Source organism: Nyctereutes procyonoides, unplaced genomic scaffold, assembly GCF_905146905.1.
Source record: "Nyctereutes procyonoides isolate TBG_1078 unplaced genomic scaffold, NYPRO_anot_genome, whole genome shotgun sequence".
In the NCBI taxonomy this organism is placed as follows: Eukaryota; Metazoa; Chordata; class Mammalia; order Carnivora; family Canidae; genus Nyctereutes; species Nyctereutes procyonoides.
In genome coordinates, this window is record NW_026575126.1 from 1,792,269 (window position 1) to 1,807,761 (window position 15,493).

A 15,493-nucleotide genomic window follows, 5' to 3' on the forward strand; every position below is an offset into this window, starting at 1 on the left:
GTTTTGATCAGGAATGGATGCTGTATTTTGTCAAATGCTTTCTCTGCATCTAATGAGAGGATCATATGGTTCTTGGTTTTTCTCTTGCTGATATGATGAATCACATTGATTGTTTTACGAGTGTTGAACCAGCCTTGCATCCCGGGGATAAATCCTACTTGGTCATGGTGAATAATTTTCTTAATGTGTTGTTGGATCCTATTGGCTAGTATCTTGTTGAGAATTTTTGCATCCATGTTCATCAAGGATATTGGTCTGTAATTCTCCTTTTTGGTGGGGTCTTTGTCTGGTTTTGGAATTAAGGTGATGCTGGCCTCATAGAATGAATTTGGAAGTACTCCATCTCTTTCTATCTTTCCAAACAGCTTTAGTAGAATAGGTATGATTTCTTCTTTAAACGTTTGATAGAATTCCCCTGGGAAGCCATCTGGCCCTGGACTCTTGTGTCTTGGGAGGTTTTTGATGACTTCTTCAATTTCCTCCCTGGTTATTGGCCTGTTCAGGTTTTCTATTTCTTCCTGCTCCAGTTTTGGTAGTTTGTGGCTTTCCAGGAATGCGTCCATTTCTTCTAGATTGCCTAATTTATTGGCGTAGAGCTGTTCATAATATGTTTTTAAAATCGTTTGTATTTCCTTGGTGTTGGTAGTGATCTCTCCTTTCTCATTCATGATTTTATTAATTTGAGTCTTCTCTCTCTTCTTTTTAATAAGGTTGGCTAATGGTTTATCTATCTTATTAATTCTTTCAAAGAACCAACTCCTGGTTCTATTGATCTGTTCCACAGTTCTTCTGGTCTCAATTTCGTTGAGTTCTGCTCGAATTTTAATTAACTCTCTTCTTCTGCTGGGCGTCGGGTCGATTTGCTGCTTCTTCTCTAGCTCCTTTATGTGTAAGGTTAGCTTTTGTATTTGAGTTCTTTCCAGTTTTTGAATGGATGCTTGTATTGCGATGTATTTCCCCCTCAGGACTGCTTTTGCTGCATCCCAAAGATTTTGAACAGTTGTATCTTCATTGTCATTAGTTTCCATGAATCTTTTTAATTCTTCCTTAATTTCCTGGTTGACCCTTTTATCTTTTAGCAGGATGGTCCTTAACCTCCACGTGTTTGAGGTCCTTCCAAACTTCTTCTTGTGATTGAGTTCTAATTTCAAGGCGTTATGGTCTGAGAATATGCAGGGGACGATCCCAATCTTTTGGTATCGGTTCAGACCCGATTTGTGACCCAGTATGTGGTCTATTCATACGCTGTCTCCAGGTCCTCACTAGCCACTGTCAACATGCAGGCACAGCAAGCGCTCAATAAAGTGGCTGATTGACAATCAGGGAAAAATTCATCGGCCAAATATGCAGTGAGATTATTAAACAGCTCATTTCACTATTATTTATGTTTGTTTTTCAATATGCTTGTTTTTGAAGTAGAGAGAGAAAGGGAGAGAGACAACCAAGTATCGCTTTTTAACTGGTTTTGTCTAAGTCAGATTTATTCCTCTGGCGATCAGCTCATTGTTGGCCAAGGTCACAAAGACTTCTCAGAATTCTTGCCAGGCAAGTCCCTTCGGCACAATCAATTGCATCACTGTATCAGATTATCGATTACCTTACCTGCATTTGGCTTTTCTCCTTATAACGCCACTAAACTAGGCAGTCTCGCAGGAGACCTTTTGGGTCTCCTGGCTTACGTTCCTACTGAGCTCTTGATTCTCTTCACTAGAGTGGTTAGAGGTAAAGCAAACCATTCCAGTCTATTCCCTCTTCTTGTTTTTTCTCTCTCTTTCCTTTAAGATGTAACCAACCTGCACAGTTTCTCCCAAATTTACCAACCTAATAGCTGAATGTTTTTGCTTTCTCATGTACAACAGATTGCTCCTTCTGAAATCTCCCTATAATCATTACTTCCTACTCAGTGGAGTATTGCCTCATTTACCAAAATCTTTGGGAAACATAGGTTTATACACAAACTAATTTTCCAAGATAAAATTACAATCTATCTTTATATTTGTCAAAATATTTTGTTTTAATCATTCCGGTTGGAAATTTTTCCAAGAATGTTTCATTATCTTCTTTAAATTGGTGTCATTAATGCGACTTTTCCAGATTGACTCGAGTTCATCATGGGCTGTCTTACTGAACTTTTATTAGTATGTCTAGCTGCTCACCCTCTACACAAGATAAGAATGAAAAACTTGAAGAGTTCTGTTATTAACTTTGTAGCTTTTCCCATCTCCCCTTCTATTACCAGACTATCAGTTATAATTCATTCATCCTGACACATTGCCTATTTTGAACAGCTCCCTTTCTATTCATTCCTTGTAATAAATATGAGTTGAACAGCATATAAAGAATACAAACATTCAGAACGAGGCTTATAGCACTTGTTGCCGATATATTAAATTCAGAAATAAGGAGCTTTATTCCTGACCACTACTGTCAAAGTTTCAGAATGTTGATACCACCTGAAATTTGACTGAAGATAATTACAGAACAAATGCAGCTTACAGTGCCCCAGGTACAAATGCAACATAGTCAATCTTAAGTGTGCACTAAACTCAGAGTTCCAGAGAGTTGGAGTTGTTTGCATTTGACCGAGGTTCTGCTGTAAATGCCACGTTGCCAATCTTGGGCCGCTAAGACTTACTCCTCAAAATAGTTTAAATCATGGATTTGATGGAGGCAGCTTAGCATAGGTAAGATTTGATAGTATTTGGAATAAGGTTGACCTGGTTTCATATCCTGGCTAGCCTCTGGGACTCAGTTTCCCCATTAGTCACATGCGAGTAGTAAACCACTTTAAAAAATCATTGTGAGGATGAAATAAAGCAAAGTGCTTATAACATTTCCTTCATAAATTCCATTTTTTCTGCTCCTAAGTCTAATCCAATTTACTAGATAAACAAATAGCCTGCCTGCTCTCTCAAAATTGAAAAAAAAATTATAAAAGTCCGCATCACAATTAAAATATTAGATGAAAATACTAAAATCTCATCAATAATAGTTCCTCCTTTATTTTATACAAGATATGGTATTTTGTTGTTTTCTTCTATAAGCACATGGAATTATATGTCACAGAGTCAACCGTGTGGACTGATGATATCTGTGAAATTCAGAGAACAAGCTTGCCAACATGCACTATCCATAACTGTTATCATATGTACTGATTCATACAAAATTTATACATTATAAAGATATATTTTAATGCACTTGAGAGAACACTAATTCATTCAAAATTTGATATTTCTTAGGAAGTCTTTTATGTTATGTTTGAATAGAGATACCTTTGAATCTTAAGCCTCTGTACTAAAATCAAGTATTTCCATATTTTAGTCCATTGCTTCAAGGTATTGATGTGAAAATATAATTAGACCCAATTTAATAAACACTTCCTGAGTTTTCAGGAACTAGGTCTGATCGAGGTACTGTCAGGAACATCAAGAAACTGAATGTCAACTGATGAATCTCATTTCTGACTCCGTCCTCTTTTCAGATCGCCTCATACAACTCCAGTCATCATTCGCCCTATCAGAACCACCAACCTACTAATATTCTGACATTTCCTTCCTAACCTTGCCTTTTTTGTTTGTTTTCTTTTGCCCTCTTTGCATGGCTTGAATTCTGTGGTCACTCATCACGTGACACCCCCTGACACCCTTTCTCCTCTCACAACACTGTGCTTTCTCAATAAAACGATAAACCTCACAGACTCCAACTCTCTACCTATTGCTAAAAGGATCTGGAAAAATCATTCAATCACACTGACCGATATCACTTTAAATTCACGATAAAAATTCTGAAGTGCAGCCTTAACCCTTTTCAAAAGCCACATTATCCTTCCTTAGTCCATTGACTCTCCTCGTCTGGTGATTATTTCATTTGCTCTCCTCTGCCTTCAAACTCTCCCACTTTCTCTCCCACCTTAGTGGCTACTGATTCTTCTCCACTGAAAAAATTAAAGCTCTCACATTATAACTTCCCAGACACTTGGCATAATATCTACCCATCTACAAGAGTCTGCACCCATATTCTCCGACGCCTGCCTGTTAGTACAGATCAACTGTTCCCGTTCCTCTCTGAAGCCAGGCTCTCCGCTGAATAAGCTGGGCTCTTGCCTACCCCTGGATATCACTCCAGCAATTCTCCTTGCTTTCTGTTACATCATTAAGATTTTCTTTTCTGCTTGTTGACTCTAATCAGTATACGCACATACTGTTATTTTTTCTATCCTAAAGAAAACTCCTTGGTTCCTCGTCCCTGAATGTCCTCCTCTCCCTTGTAGCAAAAGCTCTAGGTGAGAATGTCTATATTCTCTATCTACAACTTATTTCTTCTCATCCTCTCTTAAGCCACTCCAGATTTCAAGCCCACTACTCCTCCAAAATCATTCCAGTCAAAGTCACCCCAATATCCTCATTACTAAATCCACAGGCAGTTTTTGACCATCGTTTCACTGGACCTATCAGCATCATTTCAAACAGCCGAGTCCTTCTTCCTACTACTTAACACATTTACTTCATTTTTTTTATGAATTTGTTTTTTACTGGTGTTCAATTTGCCAACATATAGAATAACACCCAGTGCTCATCCCATCAAGTGAAGGGCACTTGATGGCACTTCATTTGGATTTTAGGAGTCAGTACTCCCTTATTTTTTGTCCCATCTGTCCAATTGATCTTGTTTAGTCTGATTCTTCCTTTTCTCCCTATCCTCATTTTGGAGTCCCTTGTAGTTCAGTTCTTGGTCCTCTTTTCTTCATTATCTTACATCATTGGTGTTCACATTTTGTCTAATAGTTTAAATACTATCTATATAATAACGAATCCCCAATATTCTGACCTATAGTCTAGACCTCTTTCCTAAACTCTAGGTTCATAAACAAATACCTACCTGACATGTCCTCTTAGAAGTCTAACAGACATCTCAAATTATACATATCCAAAAGTGAATTCTTGATCTTCTCTTCAATGCCTATTTCACATACTGCTTTTTCCCATCTAAGTTAAACGCAACCCCTTCATTCAAGCTGTTTGGGCCAAAAAGCCTAGAGTCATCTTCGATTCCCTTTTTCCTTTCATACTCCAGATCTAATTTATCAGGAAATCCTATTGGCCTTACATTCAACATACATCCATATCCCATTCACTTCTCACTCCTTCTGCTCTTACCCAGAAGTAAGACTCTTTTAATGTTTTACTTACAACAGGCCCAGTTGGCCTTCCTCCTAGAAAGGCTACCCTACTCAGGGACCTTTAAGAGTGATCCTCTTAAATTATAAATCAGACCAAATTACATTTATGTCCTTCAATGTTTCTTTATTTCATTTAGAGTAAGTACCAAAGTCCTTGCAATGGCTTAAGAAGCCCCATATGAGTAGATACCCTGATCTTACCCCCCACATACACACCCCTATTACCTCTCTGACTTAATTTTTTGCTACTTTTCTCTTCCTACATGTGTTTTAGCCATTCTGGACTTCTTACTATTTCTAGAATTCACCAGACCTTATACTCAGGCCTTATACCATCTCACTATCTACTGCCTGTGCCTAAAATGTTCTGTCTTCCCATGTTCAGACATCCAGACATCTGTATCTCTATCTCTCTCACCTTCTTCAAGTCCTTGCTCAAATGCCATCTTCCAAATCAATAATGAGGCTTACCCTAATCACCCTAGTTAACTTTAACATCCCCAGTATTTCTGATCTTTCCTTATTCTGCTCAAATCTTTTCCCATTGTACTTCTTATTGCTGATACTATATAATTTTATATATATATATTTATATTAATTATCTCTATGTTTTATTGTACACATTCCTCTGCTAGAATACAAGCTCACAAATGAGGAGAATGTATCCATCTTTTTAATGCTGTGTCCCCGATATTTAGCAAAATTCCTAACAGAGTAGGTACTCAAATATTCGCCAAATACATGAATGACCTTTTTCTCGCAGGGACCTTATAATTATAGTTAGTGACTCAAATATCAGAAAACTGTATACAATAAGATAGTAGAGCGGTGACTCCTCAACTTATAAGCAAGTACCATGTCTCATTATTTTTTAGTGTTATTTAATTTCAGACATAGTATAATCTAGAATGCTAGGTGTTAAGAGAGAGTCACTTAGACTAAAATAGTGAATAAATTTTCAGACAGATGATGGAATTTAAATGTATTTGTATGGATGATATTCAGACTGAGGATTTAGGTGAGACAGTGGATGAGGACAGGTAAAAATTATAATATTAAATAAATATATTCAGAAAGTAAGAGTTAAAAATAAGTTTATATGTTTTATAAATGTATTATAGGCATGTTGAACTTTCATTTATGATCATAAGGATCAATGTTGCTATTACTATTATTAGGCTATGTTTGATAATGACAAAATTGTATGCTACATTTAGACTTCATAGTTATCTATTGGATGGGAGAAAACATCTGCTTTTGTACTTTAATATTGACTTAAAACCAACTTAGTCTAGCACAAGATTTTAATGACAATTTAGTTTTGCTCTTAAAAATAATTTTTATAACTAAATAAAGTTGAAATCTATATTATATTTACAAGTTTAAGATTATCTTGTCAAGACTTAGTTATCTGCATTTGTACTAGATAAGATAGTCCAAATAAAAACAACCAGATATACCAAAACCTAAGTTTAGCCATGACTTTTCAACTTACCCCATGCTAGGCAGGAAAGGTCCATATATGATTGATTCCAGAATACTCCTCTTTCCCTTCTTCTGTATATCCTCTGCAAGAATGACTGAGATGTGAAATGGTCAAATAGAGGAAGCAGGAAAGAGAACAAGAATGAATAATCCACAAAATGGGTAACTTCTTGAATAATTGAAAGTTGAGCAGAAACTTTTTCAATCTAACTTCTCTTAAAAAAGGAAGGGCAAAAAAAAAACAATCAGAAAAAGTAGTCAATTACATCTTTTATACTATAAGGTATTTGTATTCTGTTAATACAACTTTGATTAATTCCATTACATTAAAAGTTTTGTTTCGGTTTTAAGTTCAGGATGCAGAAATGTCATTTCTCATTGAACAGTATTTCTGCGAACATATTCAAAATAGATTTTGTGGTATAGTTGCTGAAATGAGCATATTGGGAAAATATTACCATAGTGTCTTAATTTGTAAGGTAAACATTTATTGGTAGCATCAGCTATTTGTGAATAGAAGAATAGCCCATTTTTTTTACAACTAAAGAAACAGTGCCCATTTTTAAAACTAAATACACTATTTTGATTATATTTTGCCATATAATTATTTTAAAGTAGAGTTGTCATTGGTTTTTCAGCCTAGGTTTGTGTCTAGTCTAAATATAATGAACCTGAATCTCCACGGATTCCCAAAAGTGAACTCTCAATACCCTTAGAAGAGAGTTCCTTATGGATCTGTATTAGAAATTTTATGTGCCGTCTCAACTGAAAAACAGGGAATAGAACTTGAATTGTAATGATCTACAAATGCTTGACCCCATTTCCTACAGTTATCACAAATAAAAATGCTTAAAATAGATATATTGTTAAAAGTGAAGGGTACGTGTCCCTCTCTTTCCGGATGAATACATTTGAAGATCAAAACAAAGTTCATGCAGAGACTGTGTGTGTTTGTGTGAATGTGTGCGCGCGTGTGTTTGTGTCACACAAATAAAATCTTTTTCCTATTGAAAACACTGTGTTTCAGATGACCAGACAGATCAGTCACAAAGACTGGTTGATAAAGGTGTGGATTCTATAATCAAATCTAACATAATTTTAATAAGACGTAACATAATGAAGTAAAAAGGAATAAAGGATATGTTGTTAAAAGATTGAATTAATTCCCACCTATATCCATTCTCATCTATAAACACCCATTAGGTATTTAAATAAGTCACCTCGTCTTTGTTAATGTATGGTTCTTCATTTGTAAAATGAAAATAATATTGCCTAATATATCTTCCTCACAAGATTATTAAGCAAATTATTTTACACAGTGGCATAGAGCAGAGTAGGTTACCTTGACTCTTATTACTACATAGATTTTATATTAGGTGCTTGTTAAGTGCCATACAGTATACTAATTGTTTTACCTTCCTACCATCTAATACTCAGATCAACCCTGTGAATTAGATAGGAAATGAATAAGCGGTGCTCAAATATTATATTATTTAAGATTATTGGCTAGTTAAGTGACAACACTGAGATTTAGTCATGCTTCCAATGAGCACTTTTCACTCTTTGCTAAACTAAGTCTTCGTGTTTTCACTGAACTATGAATTAAAGATATGCTCTAGAACTTTTTCTAAACTCTATAGAGTTTGAACTGCAGTATATATGGTAAAGTTCCCCTGGAAACCTTTTAGAGCATTTATCTCGGAAACCATATTGATCGGATATTGGAATATTCTTTCGGCACTCTAATTCCTATTGATTTGCTTTGTTCTCTTAGGTGGATAAATATTATAAATGTATTACCTCAAGCCAGCTCATTTTGATATTTGACTCCTTTCTTGACTGAGACAGTCTGTTTCCATTTACTGGTGACCCTTGAATAACAGGAGGGTTATGGCTGCAATCCCCTGCACAGTTGAAAATCCACATATAACTTTATACTCTGCTGAAACTTAACTACTAATAAGCTACTGTTGACCAGAAGTCTTATCAATAACACACAGCTGGTCAACACATATTTTGCACATTAAAGGTATTCTTACAACCAAGTAAACTAGAGAAAAGAAATGTGAAGAAATAAAATACATTTACAGTACTGCATGTATTTTTCCTTTAAAGATTTATTTATTTATTTATTTATTTATTTATTTGAGAAGAGCGTGAGCACAAGCAGGGGAGTGGCAGGCAGAGGGAGAGGGAGAAGCAGGCTCCCCATGGAGCACGGGGCCCAATCTAGGGTTTGATCCTAGGGCCCTGAGATCATGACCTGAGCTGAAGGCAGACGCTTAACCGTCTGAACCACCAGTGCACCAGGACTGTATATATTTATTGAAAAGAAAAAATCCAGGTATAAGTGGACCCCTTGCGATTCAAATCCACGTTGTTCAAGGGTCCACTGTATTTCTAATAATTATAGGTAACATTTATGCAACACTTCGTGGCAATTACTTTATCTGCTTTATTTCTCTATCCTCAACACAACTCTCCTTGAAACCATTCATAGAATCACCAATTTTCAAAGGATGAAACTAAGACATTGAACATTTAAATGACTTGCATAGGGTTACCCAGCCAGTAATTGATGAAGTTAGGATTCCATCTCAATTTTATAGACTCTACTTTGAATAACTTTACATTTGAACTGCAAACAACATAATAAAAGTTTTTAAACAGATAATTTAGTAGTATTCTCACCACAACGGGGAATTCCATTTTCGGTAGAAGGTAAAGAATTACAGTGTTATTCTTAAAATCATTCTAAAAAATTTTCTTCTGTTTCCATGTCTTGGTTTACACATAATTTAAGGAAAATTCATCCCAAGGCAAGCACCTGTAGAGATAAGGCACCAGGTACACCAGTATGTAATGAGTCTAAATTGATGACCAGACAGAAAAAGCTAAAGGGGTGAAAGAAGCCTTATCCTCTGTTGGTTGCTGATATCCGAAGTAAATATAAATACTAAGGGAAAATGTTGAGGACATCTCAAGGACTGACTTATTGACTTCTTTGCTATTTTATTAAGGTCTAGTTAATGAGGGCAGCTGTAGATGTTACAGCCTTTCCAAAAAAGAGAATTGGCTTTTCTCATTCAATTTGTACCTAATGCAGCTCTTAGGCTTGCTTTGCTTCTTATGAAGAAGCCAAAATACTTCAGCAATAACTTTAGGACAGCATAGTTTCTGATGAAATTTCACGTAGAGAGAGAAAGCATGAAAGACATCCCCATACCTACTTTTGTGCCTTTAATTTGCAGTGAATAAATGACCTGCCTTGGTTTGACTGACCTGCTGCTTCACTGGGCTTCAAAGGTCTATGGACATGGTGGTCTAGGCCAATGGAACCATGGCACTCCTTTCTAACTTGGAGAGGGTCTACTAGATTTGATTCATTTGTATCAGTTGAACTATCCTCCACATCTTTTATTTCTCTGACCCTCACATTTATGGGTTAGATTTGTACCTGATTTTGAGTTTTGTAGAAACACCCACCCGTTTTTCTGTCAGATAGCCTACAGCACAAGTTTGACAGCAAATGAGCAGTTCTCCAAGGGTGATGAGCCAGGCTGGCTATTTCAGAGACTTCAGAGGGGGCCCAAGGAAGAGCTGTTCCTCTTCACCTTCTCAGGCAGATGCAGAACTACACTCTGTGCTGCCAGCGAGGAAGAATTGCATAAAATTTGTTAGAGACCCACATTAATTTGGCAATATCTACCGCTTTTGTGATATATCCTTAGATATTTTTCACATGCATATGTTCAGTCTTCCCATCTTATAAAATAAAAGAAGCAAAGATTTTATGTTCCATTTTCTTTATATCTGCTGATAATCCCTTGCCCCAGTAGCAGCACTTAATGACCAAATACCCAATTATTTTTATTGCTTTAAGTTAGTATAGAGCCAAGATCTATCTTATACCAAATGTACAATTGTCCTCAACTTCATATCCAATTTCTTACTGTTACTCTGATAAAATATTTAAATTTTATTTTTAAAATGTTTATATATATTATGTAACACTAATATATTATTACATTATTAAACTTACTTAAATTATTATCCTGATGCTGTATTGATACTATATCTACACTGTGTATTAATTCATAGTTTTAATTATTCTTAATATTAGAACTTTAAAGATTTTTTGCTGGGACAGTTTCATATGCTTTTTTTTATTTTTTATTTTTTTTACATTTTAGGTGTACAAGAATTTCCAGAAAACATTAAGTGCTGTAAGTGTTTAACAATTATTGAAGCCAGTGTCAATCCCATTTCTAAGTGAGTATGAATAATTACATTTTATTTATATTTATGTTTCCATTGGATAGTGATATACCCAGATAAAGGAAATTCACACAATAAATGAATTCTTAATGCTGCATTTAAAATTCAATTTAATAGAAGGATGAGGAAAATAATCAAATCAGAACAATTTAGCAAAAGATGATTAAAAGCATTGCTGAATAATGTGGAAGGCCTAACTGGCACAAGATGGCATTACTTTGAAGTAAGCTATGTCATCATATTCCTGTGGCTCTCAGGCAACATCCCATGAAAGAGCACTGAAAAGAAACAGTTATTAGTTATAATCACAGTGGAAAATTAACATCAAGGATCTAATGAAAGTTCAAGAGAGTACAAGAGTTTGAGATATTAAAATAGCTGATCGTGTAGTTCTAGCTAAAAAATAAATTCAGTATAACCAGAAAAAGGGACTATTGGGTTTTTATTGTCATTGTTGTTTTTGTTTTTTGTATAAGGAAGAGCAAAAAGATAATTTTATGAGGATAATAGAATGGAATACTTAGATAATAAAGATGCTGTGATCAGAAATGGGGTATTTGTGGCTTCTGATCTGTTAGTAGAGAAATGCCATGGGAAGACAAGACCCAGCATATGTCAGTGTTGGCAAATTATGGTTATGTCATAGGGATAATGTGTACTATGCAATCAAATAGGTCAAGAAACCATGGAATGAATGGATTGGATAAATCATGAATCTTAGTGTTAAGGTCATTTAACAATAGAGATGGACGTAGAACCTATAAAGACAGTAGCAGCAATATCTGGAAGAGGTTGAAACAAATCAGTACTACTGGGATGCAGATAATGAGTTTCAGTAAGACTAACATTGTAATCATACAAAACTGACAGTAGGATTTGAGAAAAACCTTAAGTCCTCTGTTTATATGAAATTGGGGAGACTGGGAGAAACTGAAGCCCACTGGTTGGGCATTTAATGAGTGGAGTGCTTTTTAGAAGAACAAAGGAAGTTTATTAAAGGGAGTTTGTAGGGAAATTTTTCATCAATTCAATTGAGAAGAGGGATTAATGAGGATGGTTTCTCTATGGATCATGAGAAGAAGCTGTACATGAGATTAGGAACAGAATACAAAAGGAGATTGAAGTTTAGATGGAGATCTTTACAGTGAATGATTTGTAAAATAACTTAAGGCCTTTAGTAGAAAGTGTGGAACATCAAGAAATGTGTTTGAAAGAGAACTACTTTTCTACCTCAAAAGTAGAATATGGAAGAAAAAAAAAAACTGTGAAAGTATTTCCTGAAACTCTTACACCAGAATGCAACTCTCTCAACAAGGAATAGATATTACGAACTTTTCACATCAAGACTACAGCCATGTCCTTGACTGGAGTCATAATAATCCAGGGCAGATGATAAATGGTTTTGACTTCTAGTTCTTTAATCCTAAGAGCTCATCTTATTTAGAAATCATGATAAGGTCTTTGGGAATGGAAATCAGATGATAATTTACCTCTTTAAGAAAGCTTCAAAACTGTACTTTTATTTGCAGTCTCTGAATTCCTTCCATACATTTAGCTTTTTAAAAGAGTATGACTTATTTCATGAAAAAATGCCTAACCCTGGAGTCATTAAGTAGTTTGGGAATTCATAAAGTACACAGAAGTCAATTTAAGTAGTGTACTAGTTTTAAAGTTTTTTTTAAGATATAATTTACATACAGTAAAATTTACCTTTTTAGGTGTATGGCTCAGTGAATTTTGACAAATATATAGAGTAGCGCACTACCACCATGATAAGATATGGATGATTTCCATCACTCCAAAAAGTTCCCTTGGCTCAATCATCCACTTCTCTGGTTTCTACATCCATGGTTTTGCCTTTTCCAAAATGCTATATAAATGATATCATACTTTTGTGTCTGACCTCTTTTACTTAAAAGAGTGATTTTGAGATTTATCCACATTGGTTCAAGATTCAGTATTGCATTCCTTTTTATTTCTATATAATACTCCTTTTTATTGAAATACCACAATTTATTTATGTATTCACCAACTGATAGACATTTAGGATGTTTGTTTCAGCATATGTTTTCTGTTGGGTAGACATGTAGAAGTGGTATGTTGGGTAGTACCGTACATGTATGTTTATAAGAAATTTCCAAACCATTTTCCAAAAGAGCTATATCCCATTGCCTTTCCTATCAGCAATTTTATTAGAGTTTCTGTTGTTTCTCATCTTTGTCAGAATTTGGTGCTGTTTTTTACTTTTTTCTATTTTACCCACACTAGCAGAAGTGGTACTTCATCGTGGTATTTCACTGTAGTTTAAATTTACATTTTTAATGTCCGGGTAACATGTTTTTATTTTCATGTATGTATTCACAATTTGTATTGCTTCTTCAGTAAGAGTTTAAATCTCTTGTTCATTTCTTTTAAAAGATTTATTTATTTCTCTTAGAGAGAGAAAGAGTGCTTGGAGGGAGGGGCAGAGGGAAAGGGAGAGTCTCAAGCAGACTCTGCGCTGAGTATGGAGGCTGATGCAGGGCTCATCTCATGACCCTAAGATCACTACCTGAGATGAAACTAAGACTCAGATGCCTAACCAACTGTGCCACCCAGGTGCCCCACATCTCTTGTTCGCTTTTATTGTCCTGTCTTATTATTGAATTATAAGGATTCTTTATATATTCTGGCTGAAAGCCCTTTATTTGTATGCAGATAATTACTCCTATTCCATGACTTATCTTTTCATTTCTAAATAGTGACTTCCAAGGAGAAGATTTTAATTTTGGCAAAGGGCTGTTCATAAATTATTTTACTGGTTTATGCTTCTTCCTGTATAAGTGAGCTTTGCTAAATTTATAGTCTTAAAGACTTTTTCCTATGCTTTCCTCTTGAATTTTTGTGGTTTAGGCTTTACACTTTACACAATAGTCTATGATCTATTTAAGGCTGATTTTTAGGGGTGCCTGGATGGCTCAGTTGGTTGAATGTCAAGCTTTTTTGATTTTGGCTCAAATCATGATCTCAGGGTGGTGGGATCAAACCCTATGTCAGGCTCCATGCTCAGCTCAGAGTCTGCTTGTCCTTCTCCCCCTACCCCTCCCCATGCTCGCTTGTTGACATGTTTTTTTGCATATGGATATCCATTTATTCCATTACCATTTGTTGAAAAATATTGTCCTTTCTTCATAAAATTACTTGAGTACTGTTTTTTGTAAATCAATTGATCATATGTGTTTGGATCTATTTCTGAATTCTCCATTTGTACATTCATCTATATGCCTGTTCTTATATCACTTCATTCTATCTTAATTACTATAGCTTTATGGTAATTCATACAATCAAGGGATGTGAGTCCTTCAACTTTATTCATTTTTATCAAAATTACTTAAGCTATCTATAACTTTTACTTTTCCATATCAATTTTATAATCTGCTTGATAATGTCTACAAAATATGAAATCCTTCTGGAATTTTAATAGAGATTACATTGAATCTATAAAACAATGTGGGCAGAATTAGCATCTCAAAAATATTGAATATTCCTGTTGCTGAGAATAGTATATCTCTAGAGTTGCTTAGATTTTTTAAAAATTATTTTATGGTGATCCCTGGGTGGCTCAGCGGTTTGGCGCCTGCCTTTGGCCCAGGGCGCAATCCTGGAGTCCCGGGATCGAGTTCTGCGTCGGGCTCCCGGCATGGAGCCTCCTTCTCCCTCCTCCTGTGTCTCTGCCTCTCTCTCTCTATGTCTATCATAAATAAATAAATATTTTAGAAAAAGAAAAAAAATAAAAAAATAAAAAAATAAAAAATAAATAAAAATTATTTTATCAGTGCTTTGTAGATTTCAGCATATGAATCTTGTATATGTTTCATTCATCTTATTCTAAGTATATCATGTTTTTTGGACAATTGTGAAAGATTATTCCATTACTCAGTTGTTTGTTGTTATTAATACATAGAATTATAATAGATTTTTCTTTATGGACCTTATATCCTGCAACCTCACTAAATTAACTTATTTTAGTAGATATTTTGTAGATTTGGGGTGATTTCCTATGTAGACTATCATGTCACCTGTGAATGTAAATAGATTTTTTTCATCATTTTCAATTTGTATGTCTTTTATTTATTTCTTTTTCTCTTTATTGTCCCCTAGATAGGACCTCATGTACAATGTTGACTAAAAGAGGTTAAAAGAGACATTGGCTTGTTCCCAAACTTAGGGAGAAACCATTCAGACTTTCACTATTCTGTATGGTTGTTACTTATTGTTTTTTTCATTCATGCATTTCATCAGGTTGAGGAAATTTTCAAGAACCCATTCCTCATTTCCTTTTGAGCTCTCCCCAGCAGGCTACTCAAAGTTTAGGTTTTTGCTTTCAGTCTTAACAGGGGAATCACAGATTTCTCTGTGATGTCCTCCCAACCATTGTTCAGTCTCTTGACTATCAGATGGTTCCTAAGCCACTCCACCTTTTCAGGAACTTAGTACAGCAGAGATCCAATAATCTCTGTCTGTTTTCTAATGCTATGTAAGAAATTACCATTAGTCTAGTGGCAAACAACA

General features: G+C 35.1%; 1 protein-coding gene across 3 annotated transcripts in view; it reads left to right on the forward strand.

The window, feature by feature from the left end:
- The window catches only part of LRRC7 (leucine rich repeat containing 7), a 385,857-nt gene that overhangs the window by 127,952 nt on the left and 242,412 nt on the right, over positions 1–15,493 (forward strand). For all 3 annotated transcript variants that reach the window (XM_055339299.1, XM_055339300.1, XM_055339301.1), the window contains exon 4: positions 10,858–10,936. In XM_055339299.1, the coding sequence (XP_055195274.1) occupies positions 10,858–10,936 (79 nt within the window). The remainder of the gene's footprint in view (positions 1–10,857; positions 10,937–15,493) is intronic.